The following is an 18,159-nucleotide window of genomic DNA, read 5'->3' on the forward strand; positions in this document are numbered from 1 at the left end:
CAGACCTGAAGTGTCTTGCCTGAGGACACAACGACAGTGTGCACAGACCTGAAGTGTCTTGCCTGAGGACACAACGACAGTGTGCACATGCAGGATTTGAACCGCGAGGACCCGACAGCCGCTCGTGAGACTCGTTTCTAGCTCCCGGTTTGGAAGTTTGGAGTCGTGACCTCTGACCTTGTCGCTGTCGGCCGTGTTCTGGGACGTCCTGGAGGCGATGGACACGGTGTCAGGCTGAGAGCTGGCGTCTCCCAGACTGTCTGCGTCTTCACTGGTGTCTCTGCAACAACACGGGACAGTCAACACGGGACAGTCAACACGGGACAGTCAACACGGGACAGTCAACACGGGACAGTCAACACGGGACAGTCAACACGGGACAGTCAAAACCAGTCAAAAACAGCTGGAGCTTTGGGGCAGTAGTTTGTGTGTTTTCGGGGCAGTAGTTTGTGTGTTTTCGGGGCAGTAGTTTGGGTGTTTTCGGGGCAGTAGTTTGGGTGTTTTCGGGGTGTTTTCGGGGCAGTAGTTTGGGTGTTTTCGGGGTGTTTTCGGGGCAGTAGTTTGGGTGTTTTTGGTGTTTTCGGGGCAGTAGTTTGGGTGTTTTCGGGGCAGTAGTTTGGGTGTTTTTGGGGCAGTAGTTTGGGTGTTTTCGGGGTAGTAGTTTGGGTGTTTTTGGGGCAGTAGTTTGGGTGTTTTCGGGGCAGTGGTTTGGGTGTTTTGGGGGCAGTAGTTTGGGTGTTTTTGGTGTTTTCGGGGCAGTAGTTTGGGTGTTTTTGGTGTTTTCGGGGCAGTAGTTTGGGTGTTTTGGGGGCAGTAGTTTGGGTGTTTTGGGGGCAGTAGTTTGGGTGTTTTCGGGGCAGTAGTTTGGGTGTTTTCGGGGCAGTCGTTTGGGTGTTTTGGGGGCAGTCGTTTGGGTGTTTTGGGGGCAGTCGTTTGGGTGTTTTGGGGGCAGTCGTTTGGGTGTTTTCGGGGCAGTAGTTTGGGTGTTTTCGGGGCAGTAGTTTGGGTGTTTTGGGGGCAGTAGTTTGGGTGTTTTCGGGGCAGTAGTTTGTGTGTTTTCGGGGCAGTAGTTTGTGTGTTTTCGGGGCAGTAGTTTGTGTGTTTTCGGGGCAGTAGTTTGTGTGTTTTCGGGGCAGTAGTTTGGGTGTTTTCGGGGAAGTAGTTTGGGTGTTTTCGGGGCAGTAGTTTGGGTGTTTTGGGGGCAGTAGTTTGGGTGTTTTGGGGGCAGTAGTTTGGGTGTTTTCGGGGCAGTAGTTTGGGTGTTTTGGGGGCAGTAGTTTGGGTGTTTTCGGGGCAGTAGTTTGTGTGTTTTCGGGGCAGTAGTTTGTGTGTTTTCGGGGCAGTAGTTTGTGTGTTTTCGGGGCAGTAGTTTGTGTGTTTTCGGGGCAGTAGTTTGTGTGTTTTCGGGGCAGTAGTTTGTGTGTTTTCGGGGCAGTAGTTTGGGTGTTTTCGGGGAAGTAGTTTGGGTGTTTTCGGGGCAGTAGTTTGGGTGTTTTGGGGGCAGTAGTTTGGGTGTTTTCGGAGCAGTAGTTTGGGTGTTTTCGGAGCAGTAGTTTGGGTGTTTTGGGGGTAGTAGTTTGGGTGTTTTCGGGGCAGTAGTTTGGGTGTTTTCGGGGCAGTAGTTTGGGTGTTTTCGGAGCAGTAGTTTGGGTGTTTTCGGAGCAGTAGTTTGGGTGTTTTGGGGGCAGTCGTTTGGGTGTTTTCGGGGCAGTAGTTTGGGTGTTTTGGGGGCAGTCGTTTGGGTGTTTTCGGGGCAGTAATTTGGGTGTTTTGGGGGCAGTCGTTTGGGTGTTTTCGGGGCAGTAGTTTGGGTGTTTTGGGGGCAGTAGTTTGGGTGTTTTGGGGGCAGTAGTTTGGGTGTTTTCGGGGCAGTCGTTTGGGTGTTTTGGGGGCAGTAGTTTGGGTGTTTTGGGGGCAGTAGTTTGGGTGTTTTGGGGGCAGTAGTTTGGGAGTTTTGGGGGTGTTTTCGGGGCAGTAGTTTGGGTGTTTTCGGGGCAGTAGTTTGGGTGTTTTCGGGGCAGTAGTTTGGGTATTCCCTTATACGTACCTCCTGTTGATGCTCCTCTGCCGGCTCAGCGTGGGGTTGGGGGTCTTGGGCAGGGGGATGGGTTCTCTCAGGGCTCCTCGGAGGTGTCCCCGTCGCTCCTGGATCACCTGCCGGATACTCCTCACCCACTCCTGCTTCAGCTCCAGCGACGCCGCCTCCGGGAAACAACACACAGCTTCAGCTTCAGCTCACAGGTTTACAGCAGCAGTAGTAGTATTAGAAGTATTAGTAGTATTCGTAGTACCTTGAGCACAGTCTTGTTGTCCGAGGTGGGTGTTCTCCCGACCCACAGGGCGAACTTACAGGGGTCTCCCTCGATGTGCTCCGTCACGCCCAGCTCCGACGTCTGACACATTTACAATTAATCACTTTTCATCAAGCATTTCACCCATACTATGTCCTCTAACGCAGTAGTAGTAGTAGTATTTGAAGTATTTAGAGCAGTACTTTACCCGTAGGCGGCTCTTGTACAGGTACTTTGTTCTCCCGGACGAGTCCTTCATCTCTTTGCTGAAGATCAGCGACAGCTCGAACAGAAACAGGTGTCGGTCTCGTCCTTTTCGGATCAGAGACTTCGGCTCCCAGACCAAGAAGGAGTCCTGCAGGAGGAGCTCCCCCTGGACCTCCAGACCCTCCTCCAGACCTACAGGAGAGGGAAACATCTACATCAGACCCTCCTCCAGACCTACAGGAGAGGGAAACATCTACATCAGACCTACAGGAGAGGGAAACATCTACATGAGACCTACAGGAGAGGGAAACATCTACATCAGAAACTCCTCCAGACCTACAGGAGAGGGAAACATCTACATCAGACCCTCCTCCAGACCTACAGGAGAGGGAAACATCTACATCAGACCCTCCTCCAGACCTACAGGAGAGGGAAACATCTACATCAGACCCTCCTCCAGACCTACAGGAGAGGGAAACATCTACATCAGACCCTCCTCCAGACCTACAGGAGGGGGAAACATCTACATCAGACCCTCCTCCAGACCTACAGGAGAGGGAAACATCTACATCAGACCCTCCTCCAGACCTACAGGAGGGGGAAACATCTACATCAGACCCTCCTCCAGACCTACAGGAGAGGGAAACATCTACATCAGACCCTCCTCCAGACCTACAGGAGAGGGAAACATCTACATCAGACCCTCCTCCAGACCTACAGGAGAGGGAAACATCTACATCAGACCCTCCTCCAGACCTACAGGAGGGGGAAACATCTACATCAGACCCTCCTCCAGACCTACAGGAGAGGGAAACATCTACATCAGACCCTCCTCCAGACCTACAGGAGGGGGAAACATCTACATCAGACCCTCCTCCAGACCTACAGGAGAGGGAAACATCTACATCAGACCTACAGGAGAGGGAAACATCTACATCAGACCTACAGGAGAGGGAAACATCTACATGAGACCTACAGGAGAGGGAAACATCTACATCAGAAACTCCTCCAGACCTACAGGAGAGGGAAACATCTACATCAGACCCTCCTCCAGACCAACAGGAGAGGGAAACATCTACATCAGACCCTCCTCCAGACCTACAGAGAGGGAAACATCTACATCAGACCCTCCTCCAGACCTACAGGAGGGGGAAACATCTACATCAGACCCTCCTCCAGACCTACAGGAGAGGGAAACATCTACATCAGACCCTCCTCCAGACCTACAGGAGAGGGAAACATCTACATCAGACCCTCCTCCAGACCTACAGGAGAGGGAAACATCTACATCAGACCCTCCTCCAGACCTACAGGAGGGGGAAACATCTACATCAGACCCTCCTCCAGACCTACAGGAGAGGGAAACATCTACATCAGACCCTCCTCCAGACCTACAGGAGAGGGAAACATCTACATCAGACCCTCCTCCAGACCTACAGGAGAGGGAAACATCTACATCAGACCCTCCTCCAGACCTACAGGAGAGGGAAACATCTACATCAGACCCTCCTCCAGACCTACAGGAGAGGGAAACATCTACATCAGAAACTCCTCCAGCTTGAGGTGAGAAGAGCAGAAAAGAAAATCAGAACAGCTTTGATGGTTCATAGGTTTCAGGGCCCGCATTAGATCAGGGGTTTCCAATTTTTCTTATAACCTCAAACTCAAAAGCTCCAATGCTAAATACTGGAAGAAGATGAAGAACAAGAGGCAGTGGTCGGACCAGCACTAGTGTAGCAGTAGTAGAAATAGTAGTAGTAATAGTAGCAGTGGCAGTAGTCGCTTTACCCTCTAACATGCTGACGTGCATGGCGTCGTTGGCTCTCTTTGGGACACTCAGCATCACGTCCAGACCTTCTTTAATCTCTCCTTTCCCCTCCTCACAGCAGGCCAGCAGCTCCTGAAGGCACCACAGCATCCGTGCTAGTACCAGTACCAGTATCAGTAATAGTATCAGTAATAGTAATAGTACCTTGAGCAGCAGCTGGTACTTGGTGATCCTCTGCACGGGTTTGATCAGAGCTGAGGAGATGGAGTTGGCCAAACCGTGTCTCCTCTGAACCTCCTGAAGAGAAACCCCAGATATGACGATCAGATCAGAACAGAGCAGAAGAAGAAGAAACAGCTGCTCCAGGTCTGTTTCTTCTGGAACGAGAGCCTTCACGAGTTTACACTTAGAGCTGAACAATACTGAGAAAAAGGTTCTCAATATTTATGGGACTTTCCCGATAACGATGACGAAGACATTTTTGCCAAAACATAGTTGTCCTGAACTGACTCTAAAAGGGCAGAGACATCTCCAACCATTTTCCCAGTACTTCCAACACTTTTACTTCATTTTTTCCCCCTAATTTTTTTTTACCTTTTTTCAAATTTTTTCTTTTTTTTTCCTCAAAATTTTTCTTTTTCCCACATTATTTCCCTATTTCGCAAAGTCTTTTGTTTCTCATTTTCACTCCATTTTCTATTTACAATTTTTCCACTGTTTTCCCCCCACATTTCTTAAAGGGGGGGTATTATGCAAAATTGACTTTTTCAAGCTTTCCATCATGTTATTCTGTCATTCCCTCATTAAAAACATGGCTGAAGTGTTGCCTTGGCACATTCACGTATTTTTGAGTAATCTGTAAAAACTCTGATGGCGGCCATTTTAGGGATAGGTTTGCCTGAGTCCTCCTAGGAACGCCCCCACCTCCTGGAGACGCCTCCGAGCTTTGGTCACCAGCCGAGTAACCAACCACTGCTCCTCAGCAGAACCCCCTCCCCACTGATGCCACAGACAGCGTGTGGAGGGGGCGTGTCTAAAGGCTCAGAGGTTCTTAAAGAGACAGAGGCCTATTTCAAGACATTCACTTCAGCCATTTTGAGAGAGACATTTTATACAAGGCAGTTATTCTAATTTACTGCATTTACAGACCAACAGAAGGTTTGTCATCATTGTAGTGTGATATAGACTGGTGCTATGGGACTGACAAAAGCATAACACCCCCTCTTTAACATTACAGATATGGATATTGTGAATCTGCAGCTCTTCCAAACAGAGATATGATCTTGTAAATGATATACTGCTCTACAGAACCTCCTCATACACGGTTTCTCAGCAGACTGACCTCGAAGAAGGCCGTGCCGTGCTGCTGGACGAGCAGGCTGGAGTCCGGTTTGTTGCGGCAGTAGGTCACGTACATGTGGAACTTATCCGCCTGAAACACAGAGATGCAAATGAGGCGACCGGGCGCTAAACGGGGGCGTGCGATTGGCCGAGGACTCACCCATGTGACGAAGCAGTGGCCTACGTCCTCCGGGAGCTGCTCGTAGTTCTCCAGCTCCTTCAGGAAAATACTGCAGAGAAACCACACGCGTCATGAAGAGGTTACTGAAGAGGTTACAGAAGCGGTTACTGAAGAGGATAACAAAGAGGTTACTGAAGAGGTTCATGAAGAGGTTACTGAGGAGGTTACTGCGTTCACAAACTGACTATAGTTTCTGAATGTGTATATTTCTCCCGTCTTTAGCCGCTGCTGTCTCCCACAAAGGAAATGACCATATTTGGATTACAGCCTTGAATACTTAATACGAGAATGACTGACCTGTTGTGGAACTCGTAAATGTCCTGGAAGTTCCCGAACACCACGTCGTCTTTGTTACAGAGTCCTGTCGGGACGTCCTCGGCGCCGCTGGTCATCTCCCACAGGTACGTCTGAAAGAACCGCACACAGACGTCAGTTTACAGGCGGAGGAGCAGGTTTAGGAACACGGAGAAATCCTTCACCTCGATGCACTCCTGCAGATCTCTGACGTAAACCCTCTCCGTCTGCAGCAGCTCCGCCATGATGTACCTGCACACACATGTTCACATTAACACACATGACGACAGAGAACAGGGAACAAACATCTACACATATGAACACAAACCACACATGACGACAGAGAACAGGGAGGAACCAGGGAACAAACGTCTACAGCGAGTCAAAAAGAAGGAACTCTGCTCCAGGTCTGTCTGAGAACATGTTTTTATGTCCTCTTTAAAAAGACTCGAGCCTTCGGTCCATTTAGCAGGACTCGTCCTCTTTAAAAAGACTAGAGCCTTCGGTCCATTTAGCAGGACTCGTCCTCTTTCAAAAGACTCGAGCCTTCGGTCCATTTAGCAGGACTCGTCCTCTTTAAAAAGACTCGAGCCTTCGGTCCATTTAGCAGGACTCGTCCTCTTTAAAAAGACTCGAGCCTTCGGTCCATTTAGCAGGACTCGTCCTCTTTAAAAAGACTCGAGCCTTCGGTCCATTTAGCAGGACTCGTCCTCTTTAAAAAGACTCGAGCCTTCGGTCCATTTAGCAGGACTCGTCCTCTTTAAAAAGACTCGAGCCTTCGGTCCATTTAGCAGGACTCGTCCTCTTTAAAAAGACTCGAGCCTTCGGTCCATTTAGCAGGACTCGTCCTCTTTAAAAAGACTCGAGCCTTCGGTCCATTTAGCAGGACTCGTCCTCTTTAAAAAGACTCGAGCCTTCGGTCCATTTAGCAGGACTCGTCCTCTTTCAAAAGACTCGAGCCTTCGGTCCATTTAGCAGGACTCGTCCTCTTTAAAAAGACTAGAGCCTTCGGTCCATTTAGCAGGACTCGTCCTCTTTAAAAAGACTCGAGCCTTCGGTCCATTTAGCAGGACTCGTCCTCTTTAAAAAGACTCGAGCCTTCGGTCCATTTAGCAGGACTCGTCCTCTTTAAAAAGACTCGAGCCTTCGGTCCATTTAGCAGGACTCGTCCTCTTTAAAAAGACTCGAGCCTTCGGTCCATTTAGCAGGACTCGTCCTCTTTAAAAAGACTCGAGCCTTCGGTCCATTTAGCAGGACTCGTCCTCTTTGAAAAGACTCGAGCCTTCGGTCTGGTCGTACTCACTCCTTCTTGCGGGCCGTGCGGCGCTTCTCGTCGCTGACCTGGTGGCTCGGGTCGGACAGGTTGACCTCGGGGTCGGAGTCAGAGAGACTGTTGGGGATCAGCTCCAGCTCCAGGTCCTTATTGTCCTGAAACACGTCACACACGTTACATACATGTGCATTGTAAACATGTTTTAGCATTAGTTCTATCTGAAGCCTGAGGCCTGTACCTGCGCACAGCCGCCCAGCGCCGTCTCCAGCAGGTGGCGATATTGGCCCATCCTGACGGTGAAGTCTCGGTAACGTTTGTCCACAGACGACACGCAGCGGCGCAGCTCCGTGCGGTGGGCGTGGCCTTTGGCGAGCATGCTCTCGGCCAGCTGGATCAGCAGGTGCACCTTCTCCTGGGTGTGCTGAGGAGACAGGAGAGAAGAGAACGTAAGGGAGAGTAACGGGAGGCCCAGGAGGAGGCTGAGGAGACAGGAGAACGTAAGGGAGAGTAACAGGAGGCCCAGGAGGAGGCTGAGGAGACAGGAGAACGTAAGGGAGAGTAACAGGAGGCCCAGGAGGAGGCTGAGGAGACAGGAGAGAAGAGAACGTAAGGGAGAGTAACGGGAGGCCCAGGAGGAGGCTGAGGAGACAGGAGAGAAGAGAACGATAAGGGAGAGTCACAGGAGGCCCAGGAGGAGGCTGAGGAGACAGGAGAGAAGAGAACGATAAGGGAGAGTCACAGGAGGCCCAGGAGGAGGCTGAGGAGACAGGAGAGAAGAGAACGTAAGGGAGAGTAACGGGAGGCCCAGGAGGAGGCTGAGGAGACAGGAGAACGTAAGGGAGAGTAACAGGAGGCCCAGGAGGAGGCTGAGGAGACAGGAGAACGTAAGGGAGAGTAACAAGAGGCCCAGGAGGAGGCTGAGGAGACAGGAGAGAAGAGAACGATAAGGGAGAGTAACAGGAGGCCCAGGAGGAGGCTGAGGAGACAGGAGAGAAGAGAACGTAAGGGAGAGTAACAGGAGGCCCAGGAGGAGGCTGAGGAGACAGGAGAGAAGAGAACGTAAGGGAGAGTAACAGGAGGCCCAGGAGGAGGCTGGGGAGACAGGAGAGAAGAGAACGATAAGGGAGAGTAACAGGAGGCCCAGGAGGAGGCTGAGAAGACAGGAGAGAAGAGAACGTAAGGGAGAGTAACAGGAGGCCCAGGTGGAGGCTGAGGAGACAGGAGAGAAGAGAACGATAAGGGAGAGTAACAGGAGGCCCAGGAGGAGGCTGAGAAGACAGGAGAGAAGAGAACGTAAGGGAGAGTAACAGGAGGCCCAGGAGGAGGCTGGGGAGACAGGAGAGAAGAGAACGTAAGGGAGAGTAACAGGAGGCCCAGGAGGAGGCTGAGGAGACAGGAGAGAAGAGAACGATAAGGGAGAGTAACAGGAGGCCCAGGAGGAGGCTGAGGAGACAGGAGAGAAGAGAACGTAAGGGAGAGTAACAGGAGGCCCAGGAGGAGGCTGAGGAGACAGGAGAGAAGAGAACGTAAGGGAGAGTAACGGGAGGCCCAGGAGGAGGCTGAGGAGACAGGAGAGAAGAGAACGATAAGGGAGAGTAACAGGAGGCCCAGGAGGAGGCTGAGGAGACAGGAGAGAAGAGAACGTAAGGGAGAGTAACAGGAGGCCCAGGAGGAGGCTGAGGAGACAGGAGAGAAGAGAACGTAAGGGAGAGTAACAGGAGGCCCAGGAGGAGGCTGAGGAGAGGAGGATTAACTGCAGGAGGAGAGGGACCACAGGGGAGTAATATCAGGTCGTGTCGTGTTTCCAAATCGTGTTTCGTTGATAAAAAGATCAAACCGACCTTCGCGGAGATGCAGAAGTCGCGGTGTTGGTTGAGCAGCTCCTGAGTCTCTGATTGGTTGGCTCCGGGCGACGTGTGACTGGCCAGGTAATGATCACCTGACTGCGCCAGCCAATCCAGCGCCTGCAGAGTCACAGGAACACGGATGAACCATGTACTAAAGGAGTCTAAAGCGTGTAATAAGCGTGTGGTCTCTGACCTGCTGGGCGTGGCACTGGAACATGAGGAACTGCTGACACTGGTCGAGGCGCCGCTTCTTTAACGTCCAGAAGTGCAGAACCCGGTTCTCCCTCTGCAGCAGCTCGCTCAGGATCCCTGTTCAAGAACCACAGCAGGAAATGTTTAAGAACCACAGTGTGAGCCCTCACTCCACTTCCCCAACATCATTTATACAAGATCCACTTTCTGAGGGATGGAAAAACAACAGCAATGGAAGACATGAGGACAGCAATTATGGAAAAAATAAGGGGAAAAGTGGAAAAAAAATGAGGGGGGATTGGAAACATTTTGGGAAAATTGGAGGGAAAAAATAGACGAAAAAAATGGGGAAAATAGAGAAAAAATAGTGGGGAAAAAAAGTTTTTATGTCATTCAAGAAATGTGGAATAATGGTAAAAAAAAGAAGGCAAAATTGTGTAAAATATTGAGGGAATAATTAGGTCCGTCCTGACCTTTGACCTGCTGCTCCGGGACCCTGGAGTGACCTCCGCCACTGACCTCCGTCGCCCCGGTCACGCCCACGCCGTGCCCGGAGATGGTCGCCATGGTGACGCTGTTCCTGTGGATGTACTTGAGGAAAACCTCGGCGTTTCTGCGAGCCAACGTGCAGGCCTGCAACACAGGGTCAGTGTCAGGGTCAGTGTCAGGGTCAGGGTCAGGGTCAGGGCCGGGGTCAGAGTCAGAGTCAGAGTCAGAGTCAGAGTCAGAGTCAGAGTCAGAGTCAGAGTCAGAGTCAGAGTCAGAGTCAGAGTCAGAGTCAGAGTCAGAGTCAGAGTCAGAGTCAGGGTCAGGGTCATCACTGAGGAACAGGCCTGGAGAACAAACTACACGGTCACATATGTTGGAATCAGAGACATGTTGGAGCTCCAGGGCGGTACCTTCAGAAACGCCTCCTTCTGCTCCATGTGTTTGTTGATCAGCGGCAGCAGCTGCTCCGGCTGCCTCTCCCCCGACCCGCACCAGTCCTCCTCCCGTCTGTACTCCTGCTCCAGGCTTTCCAACACGCCACACACCTGAAACACACACACGTCTGTACTCCTGCTCCAGGCTTTCCAACACGCCACACACCTGAAACACACACACGTCTGTACTCCTGCTCCAGGCTTTCCAACACGCCACACACCTGAAACACACACACATCTGTACTCCTGCTCCAGGCTTTCCAACACGCCACACACCTGAAACACACACACGTCTGTACTCCTGCTCCAGGCTTTCCAACACGCCACACACCTGAAACACACACACGTCTGTACTCCTGCTCCAGGCTTTCCAACACGCCACACACCTGAAACACACACACGTCTGTACTCCTGCTCCAGGCTTTCCAACACGCCACACACCTGAAACACACACCCATCTGTGCTCCTGCTCCAGGCTTTCCAACACGCCACACACCTGAAACACACACCCATCTGTGCTCCTGCTCCAGGCTTTCCAACACGCCACACACCTGAAACACACACACATCTGTGCTCCTGCTCCAGGCTTTCCAACACACCTGAAACACACACACGTCTGTACTCCTGCTCCAGGCTTTCCAACACGCCACACACCTGAAACACACACACATCTGTGCTCCTGCTCCAGGCTTTCCAACACGCCACACACCTGAAACACACACACGTCTGTACTCCTGCTCCAGGCTTTCCAACACGCCACACACCTGAAACACACACACATCTGTGCTCCTGCTCCAGGCTTTCCAACACGCCACACACCTGAAACACACACACATCTGTACTCCTGCTCCAGGCTTTCCAACACGCCACACACCTGAAACACACACACGTCTGTACTCCTGCTCCAGGCTTTCCAACACGCCACACACCTGAAACACACACACGCCTGTACTCCTGCTCCAGGCTTTCCAACACGCCACACACCTGAAACACACACGTCTGTACTCCTGCTCCAGGCTTTCCAACACACCTGAAACACACACACATCTGTACTCCTGCTCCAGGCTTTCCAACACGCCACACACCTGAAACACACACACGTCTGTGCTCCTGCTCCAGGCTTTCCAACACACCTGAAACACACACACGTCTGTACTCCTGCTCCAGGCTTTCCAACACGCCACACACCTGAAACACACACACGTCTGTACTCCTGCTCCAGGCTTTCCAACACACCTGAAACACACACACGTCTGTACTCCTGCTCCAGGCTTTCCAACACGCCACACACCTGAAACACACACACGTCTGTGCTCCTGCTCCAGGCTTTCCAACACGCCTGAAACACACACACATCTGTGCTCCTGCTCCAGGCTTTCCAACACACCTGAAACACACACACGTCTGTACTCCTGCTCCAGGCTTTCCAACACACCTGAAACACACACACGTCTGTACTCCTGCTCCAGGCTTTCCAACACACCTGAAACACACACACGTCTGTACTCCTGCTCCAGGCTTTCCAACACGCCACACACCTGAAACACACACACGTCTGTGCTCCTGCTCCAGGCTTCCCAACACGCCTGAAACACACACACATCTGTACTCCTGCTCCAGGCTTTCCAACACGCCTGAAACACACACACATCTGTACTCCTGCTCCAGGCTTTCCAACACGCCTGAAACACACACACATCTGTACTCCTGCTCCAGGCGTGAGGAGCTGCAGTCACAGGCGTGAGGAGCTGCAGTCACAGGCATGTGGAGCTGCAGTCACAGGCGTGTGGAGCTGCAGTCACAGGCGTGTGGAGCTGCAGTCACAGGCGTGTGGAGCTGCAGTCACAGGCGTGTGGAGCTGCAGTCACAGGCGTGTGGAGCTGCAGTCACAGGCGTGTGGAGCTGCAGTCACAGGCGTGTGGAGCTGCAGTCACAGGCGTGTGGAGCTGCAGTCACAGGCGTGAGGAGCTGCAGTCACAGGCATGTGGAGCTGCAGTCACAGGCGTGTGGAGCTGCAGTCACAGGCGTGTGGAGCTGCAGTCACAGGCGTGTGGAGCTGCAGTCACAGGCGTGTGGAGCTGCAGTCACAGGCGTGTGGTGGTTTCGCTCTCACCTGTTGGGACGTCCGGTAGAAGGCGGCCGAGGCGTTGACCAGTTTGAGTCGGTCTTCGATCCGCAGCATCAGGGTCTGCCAGTGCAGCGCCACCATCTGGGCGCAGGACCTCACTGCGTCCGGATCGTAATGTCCCGACCTGAGGACACACGGACAAAGAGGATCAGTATCTTTACTCTTTCTTACTTTAACTTGTGTGTTTGTTTTTTAGTTCAGAGTGAGTGTAAATGTGGAAGACTCCGCCTCTCGTACCGTACGAGCAGCTCAGCACGCTGCTGCAGCGCCAGCGCCACCTGGTGGGTCCTCTGCAGCGAGTCGGCGTGAAGCAGCGCCTGAAGCACAGACAGATTAATCACAGAGATGTTTAAACTAAATACAGTTGTGATGTCTGTTTCCCTCCTGCAGTTACCTCGATGGACTGCTGGAGGCGCTCATGTTCCCTCTGCAGCTGCTCGGCTTCAGACAAACAGCTGGAGTTAAGCAGACAGGAGGCCAACATGACCTCACCCTCGTTTATCCAGCCCAGGACCTGAGGGACAGAGACAAGGGTCAGAAAGAAGAGAAGAGTTCACTGGACTTTTCCATTAGTTTGTTTGTGCTTTACTTTAAATACTTTCATATGGACAAAACTGCATTTAGGTCAGAGTGAAGCTTTAGAGGTCTGACCCCGCCCCTGAGGCCTCACCTGTTTAACCCTGAGGCCTCACCTGTTTGCCCCTGAGGCCTCACCTGTTTGACCCTGAGGCCTCACCTGTTTGCCCCTGAGTCCTCACCTGTTTGACCCTGAGGCCTCACCTGTTTAACCCTGAGTCCTCACCTGTTTGACCCTGAGTCCTCACCTGTTTGACCCTGAGGCCTCACCTGTTTAACCCTGAGTCCTCACCTGTTTGACCCTGAGTCCTCACCTGTTTGACCCTGAGTCCTCACCTGTTTGACCCTGAGGCCTCACCTGTTTGCCCCTGAGGCCTCACTTGTTTGACCCTGAGGCCTCACCTGTTTGACCCTGAAGCCTCACCTGTTTGACCCTGAGGCCTCACTTGTTTGACCCCGCCCCTGAGGCCTCACCTGTGTGACCCCGCCCCTGAGGCCTCACCTGTGTGACCCCGCCCCTGAGGCCTCACCTGTTTAACCTGGCTCTGCAGGTGTCTGAGCTGCAGCTGCTGCTCTAACAGCGTGTGGGTGTGGTCTGCGATCTGCTGCAGCTCCTTCTGTTTGTCCTGCAGGAGGCGCTGGAGCTCCTCCACCTGAGGAGCCAGAGCCCCGCCCCCGGGCACCGACAGGTCCACCCCTGAGGACAGACACGAGTGTGAATGAACATGTAAGGGCTTCAGTTCCACATATTCAGTGACTTTTCGTTCCCTCTGTAACGTGACTCAGCCCGTCCTGAGGCAGAAACTGTGCATCGAACCTCAAAGGTTTGGCCTCAATTTGTCTCTAAAGGTCATTGTTTTAATTAAACTAATGTGGATTATTCACATGGCCTCAGGATACTCCTCTGCACAGCCCTCACCTCCTTCTGCTCCATCACATCCTCCCTCTGCCCCTCTCTCCTCTCCTCCTCCACTCCTATTTCCTCTCCGCCCCTCCTCCCCTCTCCTCTCCTCCTCTCTTCGCTCCTCCTTTCCTCTCCTCCCCTCCCCTTTCCTCTCCCCTCTCTTCCTCTCCTCCTCTCTTCCTCCCCTCTCTTCCTCTCCTCTCCGCCCCTCCTCCCCTCTCCTCTCCTCCTCTCTTCGCTCCTCCTTTCCTCTCCTCCCCTCCCCTTTCCTCTCCCCTCTCTTCCTCTCCTCCTCTCTTCCTCCCCTCTCTTCCTCTCCTCTCCTCCCCTGTCCTCCTCTCTTCTCCCCATCTCTCTCTGTGCTGCTGCTGATGCTCAGGGAGAATCCTGACGATCCCCCGGTTTCCACGGCAACGGGAGGCAGTTTCCACGGCAACCCCGTCCCCTCTCCCCCCCTTCTTCTCTTTCACCCCAAACGCTCGTCATGCACCGAGCCTCCTCCCCCCTCCCGCGAGCCGACGGCCGGAATACCAACGCGTTACAGTGACGTCACACTGAAAACCCTCAGTACTGCAGTAGTATTGCAGAAGTATTGCAGTAGTATTGCAGTAGTATTGCAGTAGTATTGCAGTACCTGAGGCCTGCACTTCAGTGATGTACTGCTGCAGGTCGTGTCCCTGTTGAATGACTTCGTAGATCATGTTGTTCATGGCCAGACGCCGCTCCATGTGTCTGAAACAGAGGATTCAGATTTAGAAACGCAAACATCAGATGAAGATCAAACATGTGGACAGAGAGTCTCACCTGTGGATCCTCTGCTGGGCCAGAGTCAGCGCCTCAGGACTGGCCTGGCTCTGGTCTGAGGAGCGGCTTTTGTCCGTGGACAGGTCCTGGGACTGTTTCTGTAGGTCCTGCTTCCAGGCGTCCATCTCGCTCATCACCTGCTCCACAAAAACAGGACTGTATCAACTCATGTATACAATATATACAATATATACTGTATATACAATATATACTGTATATACAATATATACTGTATATATTGTATATACAATATATACTGTATATACAATATATACTGTATATACAGTATATACAATATATACTGTATATACAATACATACTGTATATACTGTATATACAATATATACTGTATATACAATATATACAATATACACAATATATACAATATACAGTATATATACAATATATACAATATATACTGTATATACAATATATACTGTATATACAATATATACAATATACACAATATATACAATATACACAACATATACAACATATACAATATATACAATATATACAATATACACAATATATACAATATACACAACATATACAACATATACAATATATACAGTATATACAACATACATAATATATGCAATATATACAATATACACAACATATACAATATACACAACATATACAACATATACAATATATACAATATACACAACATATACAACATATACAACATATACAATATATACAATATATACAATATATACAATATAAACCCTATATGGATCAGCCTTAAACCAGGCCCTGTACATGCGCTGTTCTGGTGAAAGCATGGCAGTAGTATTTGAAGTATGGCAGTAGTATTTGCAGTATGGCAGTAGTGTTTGCAGTATAGCAGTAGTATTTGCAGCAGTATTTGAAGTCCTCGTACCTCGAGCGAGCACTGGTGCAGGATCCGGAGCTGCAGAAACACGTCCAGGCGGATCTTTTTCTGGTGGAACAGCTCCTCCAGCTGCACATGGGCCTCCTCCAGCTGCTGCAGCACCGTCTCCACATGGACCACGGAGCTGCCCTGGGGCCTAACGCACACGCACACACAAACACACACAAATCACTGTCTATTTTTACCCAATTTTCCCTAAATGTTTTCAAGATGAGCTGCATTTCTTGATTGTATTGGAGGCGATGTATTGCCCACCTTTAGTCACGAATCACACCCACAACCTCCAAACAAAAAGAAGCTTTCATTTGATTGTCCCAAAACAAATATGTGTCCTCACGATGATTAATTGCAGGACCCTTTCTTTTCTTCTCCTCTCCTCTCCTCCCCTCCCTTCTCCTCTCTTCTATTCTCCTCTCTCCTCCTTTCCTCTCTTCTATTCTCCTCTCTCCTCCTCTCCTCTCTTCTATTCTCCTCTCTCCTCCTCTCCTCTCTTCTATTCTCCTCTCCTCCTCTCTCTCTGAATATGAGCTAGGCCTTTATCTGGTGTTAGTACCTGAGCTGCAGGATGAGGTCCTCTCCCTCACGGATCACGCTCAGAGCCGCCTCCTGTGGTTACATGGAGTTAGTCAGAGTTAGTGAGTCTGCTTCAGTGACCGTTAGAGCCCAGTTAGTATTTTTAATGTTGGTTTATTCACCTCCTCCTGGGTCGTCACTTACACATGCATGTTTTATTGAACAGTATATTTTGTATTATCACAGTCTCAGAGCGTTTACCTGCGTGTTGGCCTGTTGCTGCTGCTGCTGGCTGATCAGACCCTGCAGAGCCTCCACCGTCTCAGGGCAGGGGCAGAGCTCAGACGAGAGCTGCTTCTGGAGGCCCTCCATCCACACGGACAGCTGACCCACACAGGACACAGGGGTTTAAACGGGGGGGGTTAAACACTCACATGCAACTGCTGAAATAAAGAACGGTATGCTACGCTGCAAAAAGAGCATTCATTTCAATTTAAATGGCTAGAATTAAGGATATTTGATATATTTGAATAAGCATAATTAAAATAACAAAAGTTCAAATATCCTCCCCTCTCCTTTACAGAGGTAGTGCCTGTGTTGTCCTGCAGGTGGCAGTACCTCTTTGGTGTGAGTGTAGAAGGACACGGCCAGGTCCAGCAGCAGCTTCCTCTGCTCCACTTTCTGAATGAAGGCCTGGAGAAAGCACACATTGATCATCTCCATGTTTTCATGAGTACATCAGGCGTTCCATGGGTAAAGCGTGACCTGCATGCGGAGCTCCAGGTCTCGCGCCGCCTGGTAGATCTCCTCCTCCTCACACTCTCCAGACTGAGCCAGCTGATCCGCCGCCTCCAGCAGCTTCTCCGCGTTCGTGTACGTGTTCTGATGAAGCAAACATGAAGAACATAAAGAACTTTCACGCTCACTGTTAGAGACGTGAGGACGTGGGAAACCCTGAGGGCAGGAGGCCAAAGAGTGACGCTGTTTCTGGAGCTCCATCTGTTTCACTCAGTGTTTCAGTCAAATGTTTAAAAATGAACTATAGCTCCTGCAGACCGTCTGAAATGTTTAAAATTGGGGGAAATTAGGGAGAAAAATGCTAAAATATCTTTACTTTAAACGTATTCTCATGAACTAAACTCTAGTCCTTCCCAGTTTCTTCATCTGAGCTCACCTGCGCCACCTGCTGGAAGTCGTCGTGTCTCTTCTGTAAAGCTCGAGCTCGATGCAGAGACTTCCCCACACCGCTGTGTTTGTTCAGGAACACCTCCCCGTGCTGCTCCACCCAGTCCAGAACCTAAAACACAAACATAACAGACTTTAACCCCTGCTCTTCTCAAACTAAACTGGTGAAATAATAATAATAATCATTGTTTTAAAGTTGAAGGCGTGACCTGTTTGACGTCCTGCTGGAACACGCAGAGTTGCAGACGCTGGTGGAGGCGGAGCTTACGGTGCTGCCACGCCCCCTCCACTTTGTGATGACCCTGCGGGCGAAAAAGAAGGCGATTTCAAAGGTGATTCTGCGGGAAGAGCGAGAGCACGGGGGGGGGGGGGGGGTCGCACCTGCAGGACCTGGTGCAGGACTCCCATGATGCCGTGTGTGGCGGGGGTGAAGTCCGGTTTGGTCTCCGTTTGTTCGGACTCAGACGACGAACTTCGCTGTAGGACTTCGAGCAACGTCTTCCCACTTTCACTGATCTGAGGACAGAGGTCAGAGGTCAGATCTGAGGACAGAGGTCAGAGGTCAGGGGGCTTCAGTGTGAACTCTCATGTTTGTCATAATTCTAGACAACATAAAGTTTACGTGTCTAAAATGAGACCAAAACTATGTGTTTCCCCATTAACATTAAATTAAATTGGCAGATTGCTCTTGCCATCAGCACATGCCCCTACCTCTTTCTCCCCCTCTCCTTCCTTTCCCCCCTCTCTTCCTAGCTCCTCCTTCTCAGCTCCTTTCCCTTCTCTCCTCCCTCCCCTCCCTCTCCCTCTCCTCCTCTCCCCCCTCTTGGCTTT

At 51.0% G+C, this 18,159-nt stretch overlaps 1 protein-coding gene across 1 annotated transcript in view; it reads right to left on the bottom strand.

Moving 5' to 3' along the window:
- Window positions 1–18,159, bottom strand: part of LOC306981883 (kalirin-like) — a 39,097-nt gene that overhangs the window by 14,426 nt on the left and 6,512 nt on the right. Inside the window, exons 10-39 of the mRNA XM_079581613.1 lie at window positions 17,710–17,844; window positions 17,538–17,630; window positions 17,318–17,440; window positions 16,909–17,025; window positions 16,762–16,836; window positions 16,405–16,527; window positions 16,184–16,236; window positions 15,619–15,766; window positions 14,730–14,866; window positions 14,560–14,657; window positions 13,552–13,718; window positions 12,840–12,959; window positions 12,683–12,762; window positions 12,431–12,569; window positions 10,294–10,428; window positions 9,868–10,027; window positions 9,396–9,511; window positions 9,197–9,319; window positions 7,594–7,776; window positions 7,386–7,510; window positions 6,268–6,334; window positions 6,086–6,195; window positions 5,768–5,837; window positions 5,609–5,698; window positions 4,471–4,563; window positions 4,287–4,398; window positions 2,500–2,690; window positions 2,292–2,393; window positions 2,048–2,202; window positions 178–280 (exon numbers count right to left, since the gene is read on the bottom strand). Of these exons, the coding sequence (XP_079437739.1) occupies window positions 178–280; window positions 2,048–2,202; window positions 2,292–2,393; window positions 2,500–2,690; window positions 4,287–4,398; window positions 4,471–4,563; window positions 5,609–5,698; window positions 5,768–5,837; window positions 6,086–6,195; window positions 6,268–6,334; window positions 7,386–7,510; window positions 7,594–7,776; window positions 9,197–9,319; window positions 9,396–9,511; window positions 9,868–10,027; window positions 10,294–10,428; window positions 12,431–12,569; window positions 12,683–12,762; window positions 12,840–12,959; window positions 13,552–13,718; window positions 14,560–14,657; window positions 14,730–14,866; window positions 15,619–15,766; window positions 16,184–16,236; window positions 16,405–16,527; window positions 16,762–16,836; window positions 16,909–17,025; window positions 17,318–17,440; window positions 17,538–17,630; window positions 17,710–17,844 (3,543 nt within the window). The remainder of the gene's footprint in view (window positions 1–177; window positions 281–2,047; window positions 2,203–2,291; window positions 2,394–2,499; window positions 2,691–4,286; window positions 4,399–4,470; window positions 4,564–5,608; window positions 5,699–5,767; window positions 5,838–6,085; window positions 6,196–6,267; window positions 6,335–7,385; window positions 7,511–7,593; window positions 7,777–9,196; window positions 9,320–9,395; window positions 9,512–9,867; window positions 10,028–10,293; window positions 10,429–12,430; window positions 12,570–12,682; window positions 12,763–12,839; window positions 12,960–13,551; window positions 13,719–14,559; window positions 14,658–14,729; window positions 14,867–15,618; window positions 15,767–16,183; window positions 16,237–16,404; window positions 16,528–16,761; window positions 16,837–16,908; window positions 17,026–17,317; window positions 17,441–17,537; window positions 17,631–17,709; window positions 17,845–18,159) is intronic.

This window comes from Gobius niger (genome assembly GCF_951799975.1).
Source record: "Gobius niger genome assembly, chromosome: 23".
Classification (NCBI taxonomy): Eukaryota; Metazoa; Chordata; class Actinopteri; order Gobiiformes; family Gobiidae; genus Gobius; species Gobius niger.